At 33.5% G+C, this 8,967-nt stretch overlaps 1 protein-coding gene across 1 annotated transcript; it reads right to left on the minus strand.

Moving 5' to 3' along the window:
* Positions 1-43: 43 nt before the first annotated feature.
* Positions 44-8,693, minus strand: LOC113399324 (E3 ubiquitin-protein ligase synoviolin). Its single transcript, XM_026638425.2, has 11 exons — positions 8,375-8,693; positions 8,070-8,162; positions 7,602-7,754; positions 5,621-5,815; positions 4,291-4,475; positions 3,096-3,238; positions 2,158-2,415; positions 1,612-1,733; positions 1,024-1,142; positions 565-720; positions 44-283 (listed from the first exon to the last, which is right to left on the minus strand). Exons 1-11 carry the CDS (start codon positions 8,507-8,509, stop codon positions 214-216), a joined length of 1,629 nt encoding a protein of 542 aa, XP_026494210.2. The 5' UTR covers positions 8,510-8,693; the 3' UTR covers positions 44-213.
* Positions 8,694-8,967: the final 274 nt, after the last annotated feature.

Genomic DNA, 8,967 nt, shown 5'->3' on the forward strand with positions numbered 1-8,967 from the left:
TACTGACTAACTAAAATCAATAGATTCTAATAAGAGAAAAATATATTCTTTAAATGTATTCATGTATATATAACAATATATTTACAAGAGCACAAATACATTTATTTCTGATTAGAATACACAATGCTTGCACATACCAAAACACTTTGTACATTAAATATTAATAGCAAGTTAGGTAAGTCAAACACAAAGGGTTTATATTTATGCAAGGTCTCATTTCTCTGTAGTGAATTTCTGTAATCGACGTCTTCTAAGCTCTTCCGCATCCGCGTCGATGCTATCTCTGCAAGATATCAAGATGAAACAGATAAATATAATTTGTGCTATATCTGAAGCGAATAATAAAAATATTATTAGAGTACACACACACACACACGCATTATATAATATTTAAAGATAAAGTTATAAAAGTGATACTACACAAAAAGATAAATATTTCCACAGCCTCTTAGTGTTTTTTTTCTTTGATAAATTCCATGAAACATCAAAAAAATGACATTTTTCTCACATACAACAAAGTAACCAAGTTAATTATCACATAACATTTATCTAATTAATTCTCACCTAAAGGAATCAGGACTTGTTGTATCAGCATCGTCCGTTGTGAAATCATCCCTGCTCGTTGAAGGTCCCGGGGTTGGCTTGTATGTTGAAGTGGTGGGTACAACATCTGGTTCAGTCTTCACTTTAACAGAAGCCTCCGGAGATGGCTCCGTCCGGCTGTAAATAAGATTAATATATCATTTTTGTTAAGTATTATAATATAATAATATGTGATCAGAGAGGGTTTTTTGATGAGAGCCACCTAGGAGGATTGAATGTCTCGTAGTTTCTCTTCTCCTTCTCTAGATTTAATAATGTTGTTCATAAAATAATCATATATATTTATAAAAAAATAAAATTTAGCTTCCCAATTTGTTGTATGCCAAAAGTTTTAAATTCGCAACTGTCATGCACAGTAATAATATATATATTTTTTATATATATATATCATATCATATATTATATGTTATTTGTACTTACTTTAAATCAGTTTGTGTGGCGACAGTATTACAATTTAAGGGCAAGTTAGCAACGACGTTGGAGTATTGTTGCATGAGGAGCACCGACGCGTCTAGCATGGCTTGAATTTCACGGAGCAACTATAAAAAATATATTTAAAAAAATATTATCTGTTTTGCTTAACTTACAAATAGATTTCATTTAATTATTATTGCTTTCATGAAAAGGTAGGCGGACGGGCCAACGAGCCATCTGATGGTAAGTGGTCACCGCCGCCTATACACTAAGAATTAAATTTCTTACATCTTTAACGTGCCACCCACCTTGGAATTTAAGTTATTATGTGCCTGTTACACTGGCTCAAACATCTTTCAAGCTGGAACACAACAATACAAAGTATTGCTGCTTGGCGGTAGAATATATGACGAGTGGGTGGTTCCTACCAAGACGGGCTTGTCCAAAGCCGTACCACCAAGTTAATTCATGATGCAAGTTATGATGTCATTAGTATCATAACTTGCATTGTGATTCTACAAAGAATAAAGCAGACGTGCACATTTGCATTTAAATGTAATGGTGCGGCGTGTCCGCGGAGCTACTCTCGTGTACCTGCAGGCGGGCCTCCACGTTCCGCCGCTCGGTGCCCTCGAGCCGGCGCAGCTCGTCCGCGCTGAGGCTGGCGAGCGCGGCGGGGCGCGGCGGCGGCGGCGGCAGGCCCCAGCCCATCATAGCTGTGGGGTCGCGATACCATTTCAAACTACACCATTTATAGTAGAAAACATCAACAACTAAAAATAAACGCCCCTAAAAAGTTTCACTGAAATTCAAAAATAATACCTTTTATGCTTTGCCTACGTAACGCGTGATACGTTCATTGATTGATCGATAAAGTGGCACACAAATTTGCACGATTGCGAAATTATAAGTGTGACCTTGAGTGCACTTATTATCATTTCATCATAAAAATCAATTTGAAAAACAAGTCCTATATTATAATTTGAATATACAAAAAGTATGTATTATTGTACACAAAATAACATGTCAAAAAAAAAGTCAAATTTCAACTCTGTGGAATAAGAGGAAGTAGTTCTAAGTCAGGTAGCAAGATTTAACGTAAACAAACAGCGAGTTAAATAGAATAAAAAACGTAGTTACGCGGGGGCGGCATGTTGGGGAAGGGCGGCGGCACGGCCGCGGCGCTGGGCGGCGGCGGCGCGTGCGGCACGTTGGCGTTGGCGTTGGCGTTGGGCGCGTGGGGCGCGTTGGGCGGCGCCTGCGCGTTGGCGTTGGCGGGCTCCGGCGCGGGCGCTCGCAGCACGTTGAGGCGGCACGTGGGGCACGTCTGCTGCCGTTGGAACCAGAGCCGAAGACACGCCGCGTGGAATATATGATTGCACGGCAGCTTCTTTGCGCCTATTGAGACGACAAAATTGCGTATCATGTTAAGTACAAAGTATATATGTTTGCTGTAACACATTCGTTGACCAGGACAGTTTTTAAATCATTTTCGAGTTCATCATATTTAGAGATCTGAACAAAATAAGAAATTAAATTATATATACAGTCTATGTTAAAACTAACTAAATTAGAGGTAAGTTAATAGGTACACTGTTTTTATTATGCGTAGCTTATTGTATGGTAAGAAAACCTAACCCTAGAAACTTTATGGCAAGTGAAATGACATGCGACAGCTCATTGGTATAGCGAAAATGCGTATTTTATTTATCCAGCTTAAGATATTATGCGTATGGAAAAGAAAAAGAAGAATTCAAGCTTCGGCTTTACGTATTTTTTCTGGCACGGTGATACAGGACTTCAATAGACCGACAAATCAGCGGCAAGAACCAAACATTTATAAATATTATTTTTATTTTGACAATGCAAATATTAACAAGTCAAAAAAAATGTCTTCACTATACCATACTATACACAATTAACTTTTGATTGTATTAATAACTTTAATTAAAATAGGTCTTTAGAAGTAGCTACATCATCATTCACAATGTCTGATAATTTTCATGAAAACATAGTCATAGTAAGTTCAACGAGACCGAACATGTAGAGTTAAAGTTGAGGAAGGTCGTTCGTCTCACCGCTGTGCATCTCCTCGCGACAGATAATACACTCGTTGTCCGCGGCCGCCAGCTCCGCAGCCGTGGCGTCCGGGTACAGGGTGTTCATGTTGCGGATCGCGCGTCGAGACAGAACCACGTCATTGTAAGCCTTCTTGAAACTCCTGCGGTTAATATAAAGATAATTAGATTACACTACTTAATACTCGACAAAACTGAAGAGCTTGATACCCTTTTGACTAAAGCATAGCTAACTTTCGAGTAGAGGTTAGACAATATCTCGACTAATGCAAAAATTTGGTAACCGTTGGAAAAAGTTTTATTTGTTCAGTACATAAGGATTACATTTGCTGATTGATAGAAGTAAAAATCAAAGATTGATTGGGAAATTGTTAACGAGCTCTGAGGAAAACCGGAGAAAAAAACCTGACTTAATTTAAAAAAAAAACAATTTAATAGCTTTCAATAATATAGGAAAAATAACGCAAACGGGACATACAAAGACATCTTAACCTTATAAGTATAAATATAGACATATATACTTTTGGCAGCGGTTATTGTCCCGCGCATAGATCACGCATCACTAACTAAACGTCGCAGTTACAATTCTGAGAAAACACGTTTCGAACACAGGATTAATTATTTCTTATATATTATTTATTTTTATTATATTAATTCGTTTTCGATGTGTGTTAAAACATATGATGCTGACAGCAACTCTACTCGCTAAAACGGTCAAAATGATTTTATATAATCTAGAAATTTCTTTTGCTGTGCTTTTAACCCTCTTGCTTAAAATTAAGTCTTCTTGCAAAAGGGCAATATATACTAATTCAATAATAATATGAATATAACTTTTTTTTATCAACGAAAAAACCTGTATAGCAAAAAATACTCAAAATAGTCTGAGATCCGATTTTAATGTATATTTAAACCGATTCAGTGAGTTTTTGATAAAGCAATATTATTTACCAGGAATTTATTGAAAAAAAAAACAAATATATGCTTACACCATTAATTCATTGAGTGTTATTAAGACGAATCAAATTCTGGGAAATACTTATATCAGGATGGCAAATTTAAGGAAAATGTTGAATTTTGACATCATATGTCCGTTATTCGTGCAATATATACAACTTCTGTTTCTATCAAAACATAATTAATACTAAAGAATTATCAATACATAAAGTAAATAAATATTTGTATATATATGTACCTCATAGTTTCATACATAGGTCGGAAAGCAAACAAGGGCAACGTGTAGATTCGGACCATGACAGCTACGAAGCCGACGTAGAGAAGCACTTTAAGGAAGTTGATGGCCAGCTCCGTGTAGAGCAGCACTGCGGCCTTGCTCTCCCATGGCGCCTCCCAGCGAGAATCAATTGCGTGCAGTAGATACTGGACAACATCAATAATAATAAATGGCTATATTTTTTCTCAGTAACAAATTATACTACATGTGTTAAATATGATTATTATTTAAAGAAATTAAATATGCTTGTAAGAGACTAAACTTATATATTACAAGACAATATATTTATTACAAACCAACAAAGTACGCCAGGAAGCGTCTAACAATTTTTAGTTTGCGTTCATTTTTATCTGTATCTAGAGATTATCTACATACAGATAAAAATTAGCTTTGTGAGAATAATTGATCATCTCTCCTACCGTCTGCGCCAGCAACCTGACTAACTAAGATGTTATGTCCCTTGTGCCTACTGACTCACTCACCCCTCAAACTGAACACGACAATACTTAATTTTATATGTTAGGATGTCACAAACATATAAACACTAATTTTGAAATATTAAGTCACATGTAATGTAACTCTGACCTCCATACTGTATATATAGTACTGTATGTATATATATAACATTTAGATTTAAAACCCAAGAAGTACAGGTTGACTGTGTTGTAATTTTATTTTTTATATGGTTTTTTAATTTAAACTGTAGTATGATTGTTATGAAATAATTTTAAGTTGAACTGATAATTATCTAAATAGATATCAAGTCACGTTTTAAAGCAATTTCTATTGAGGGCTCAATATATATGATGATGAAATTGAAAATATAACGAAAGCTTTTAAACAATTGTTGTGACTGTGATTCCAAAATAATTTGCTTGATTAAACTTTTATATTATTATTTGAAAGCTACGCTAGCCGGAACAATGATTATTTTTATCCTTCTGTGTGTTTGTCCGGGATCATATTAAAATTCTGTTACGTCTATCAAAACTTATAACAACTTCAAGTTTTCATTCATAATTGTTTACTGTTTAGGTTGTAGGACTTTTGCGAACGAGTCATGATTTACATTTCCTCGAAAGTAACGTCGCCTGTAGGTGCCCAGCTAAGCTTTGTACAACCATAGCCTTAATGAAAAGATAAACTATCTCTATACAAATTCAATAATTATTAAATTAATAAAAATAACAATTGAATATCGTTAATATTGAAAGTTCCATGAACTATTTTCTAAGGAATCCTTGATTCTTAAATGATTACATTACTCATATAGACTAATAAAAAAAAATACCTTTATCAATATATTCACGATCATGATTATTAATATGCTGTATTCAAATCCAAAGACCAATTGCACTGAAGGGCCTTTCGTTGCCGTGAATGCATATGCATGGTGGATGAAATACAAATCAGCTTGTGCCAAGAGCATCAACAGGCTCAGAATTCTGATATGGAACAACCATCCAATCACGGGACTCCTTTCCATCTAAAAAAAAAATAAAGTATCCATTATAAAACATAGGTTCCTATACAGTTATTGCTATACGCTGTGTTGTTTTCGGCCAAGAATAGAGGCTCCCATCTATGCTACCTTCTTATGAGTCATCAATTGGGTTTCTACAAACACTAATTTTAACTATACAATCACAGAACACAATATAATCTATGACTTGGTTATCTAGCACCCATCCCTGTGTGTCGATATTCACACCATGCTTAATTCTCAAAGAACTTTGTATATTCCTTGTATTTACTCTATAAACATTGCACCAGTAAGTACCAATTGTCAGTCATCTCAATACTCAGTAACTGGAAATCTTCAACATTTAATTTTTCATACTTTTTAAAAAAAAATGTAGCTCGCTGAGGCAACCAAAATAAATGATTTATTTAAAATTAAATTAAATGTTATTGTTCAGTAAAACCTGTACATCAGATTATAACAATCTGATGACTGGTTTAAGCAACATTTGGTCACCATATGGAGTTCTTTTGCCTGGCAAACAAAAATAATATACTGCCTGAGGAACTCTATCACTGAAAACGCAATATTTAAGATATTGGTCTCCATTGAAAAATAATGGTTAATGCATGCATGAATAAGAATAAAACCAATCAACAACATCTGAAGTGGATTAACTTCTACTATAATAATAAACTTGTATTGAGCATCATTAGAGCAATCATGTATCAGCTGCTTATCAATGTGAGAGATTTGTACAATGGTCATCTCCAATCCTTTCTGAAGCTTTATCAACAGTCAACAGGAATAATAGTCAATTCTTAAATTAGCAATTAACCATCTTTTTTTTATGTATACTGAGTTGAAGGCATTGTCTAAGGTGCCTTAGTAAGTAATAATGCCTGACACAGTATAGTGAAAACAACACAATACTATTCCCCTTTGTTTTTGCATTTCTTTTTAAGACAAAAACCATTTTTAAATTATTGGAATAATAGTATGAGATTCGACTGCAGAATCAGTGTACCTATCGAGTGTTTGCTAAAAACCAAATTTTTACACATATTTATGATTAGGAGAATTCTACCAGGTTGTCTATCAAAATGTGGCCGCTAGTATTTTTAATTAAATTATTAAAAAATTCTTATTCCGTCAAAAATTTCATTGACTTGTTTTTTCAATAAAATATCGTCTCTGAAAAATCATGGTTGCCGTTGCGCATCTGGCCGGACCTCTTTGCAGCCAGGTTTACACAGGTATGATTTTGTTATGTTTATACACTCACAATGTACATTCATAATTTATATATCAAATTAAAGCTAATTTTTTTCTGTTTATTATGATATACGGTTGCCTAATTGAATCTGGCCGCAAATAAGGGTTGCTGGCTGTTAAAGATAGTAAATATTAAAAGAAGAGTGAAAGAGAGCTAGCGCGTAACATCACTAGTCAGACGAGGACAGCGATTGCCAGCTGTCGGACGGTTTAAAGCCATTGCGCATGCGTCAGATGCTAGTGTTCTCAACCTCCGATTCAATTTGATAGGCAACCTGGTAGATATAAATTCTCCTAATCATAAATATATGTAAAAAATTGGTTTTTAGCGAACACTCGATGGGTACACTGATTCTGCAGCGGGATCTTAGACTATAAAAGCTATGAGTACAATAAGAATATTAATATGATTGCAGTGATATGTATCCCATGGATTACCAATCCATTTAACAATTCAAAAACATTCTTATCGCTTCTGTTATGCAATACATTGAAATTATCAATTCATTAAAATAAATTTAAAATTATTACTTACATAATCAACCCTATCTTCAGCAAGCCAATGGAATGCCTTCAAGAATAGCAAAAGTGTGAATAGAGCTATGAATTTAGGATTGAAATCATCTCGGAACACCGTAAACGCCAGACATGTCTCCGTTATTGCAAACCAGGATCTCTCAATGAGGTGCTAAAATCAATATTTTATTATAAATTAATTACATAAATAAATTATAATTACAACACAAAAGCTTAATAAAAACATTCTCGTAATATTTTGGTAAGACATTCTAATAAGTTAAAATTAAATGGCTGACTTTATTTTTATCTACGATTAACAATGTTTGTTATTACAATGTTTTCACACTAGAGTCAAGACAAAAGACACAAATAAAGTTGGTTTGATACCTTTCTACTTTTACAAATAATTTGTATTTGAGCATAGGAACTGCACTACATTAATGAATATAATAATATACAGTCTTAATAATAATATAGTCATTACCTCAAATTCAGCTGGGCGTAGTTGGCCAAAGAAGATCTTTCTTAATATTTTACCTACCAATAATACCAGTATAAAGGCCTGCAAATACATGACCTGCAATAATAAAAATGCCACAATTTATTTTGTATACTATTATATTATAAACATATAATTTTCACAAAAATGTTACAATAATAAATACTATATACGTTAAAACACAAATATTTCATAATAAAGTATGATATAAAATAATATATTTCGCAACATCAAAGACGAACTTTAAAGCTTCATAGTATAGAATACCAGTAAAAATTTTAATTACTTACAGCCATGCTAGGATTTGAGTTAGTAAGGTAAACTACAGATGGATAAAACTGTTTCTTCTGGTAATAGGCATTGCCTATTACCACAGTCGTTAGTGCTAGACTGATTACAGTCGCTACTACAGCCTTCATCTTCATTGAAATTAACTAAGCACTACACGTCCATACACTAAATTTTATTATTAAATAGACTGATAAATTATTTAAGCACTCTGAAGTCGCACAACTATCAACAAATACATTTTCAAAACATCATTTCATATCACTCGTTGGAACAAAAAACTAATTTTGACGTGTTCAATGTTCATTTGTGTTGTGTCAATTTAATTTTCACAGATATTCTTTAAAAACAAAAAGACTCGGATATTCACTGTGTTATCATGATTGCAAAACTTTATAATTTTGTAAATCTCTAAAAATTTTATGATATCAATAACTTTGAGTAAACAAGCATCCAATTAAGATTCAAATTTGATATCATATATTACTGTGCAACTTAAAATATTTTTGTAAGCTACAAATTATGAAATATTATTATTGAGGCCTAAGGGACATTTTAACGTTTAGACTCAAAATTTTTGAATTTATTTCATAAC

Source organism: Vanessa tameamea, chromosome 19 (assembly GCF_037043105.1).
Source record: "Vanessa tameamea isolate UH-Manoa-2023 chromosome 19, ilVanTame1 primary haplotype, whole genome shotgun sequence".
NCBI classification, from domain to species: Eukaryota; Metazoa; Arthropoda; class Insecta; order Lepidoptera; family Nymphalidae; genus Vanessa; species Vanessa tameamea.

What these genes read in the sequence shown, in the direction of transcription:
- LOC113399324 (XM_026638425.2), bottom strand. Translation starts at nt 8,509, where the DNA reads ATGAAGATGAAGGCTGTAGTAGCGACTGTAATCAGTCTAGCACTAACG. An exon ending in TCGTGAATATATTGATAAAG is followed by an intron (nt 4,476 to 5,620) that starts GTATTTTTTTTT and finishes GATGTTGTCCAG; the next exon opens with TATCTACTGCACGCAATTGA. An exon ending in GCCACACAAACTGATTTAAA is followed by an intron (nt 721 to 1,023) that starts GTAAGTACAAAT and finishes TCTTATTTACAG; the next exon opens with CCGGACGGAGCCATCTCCGG.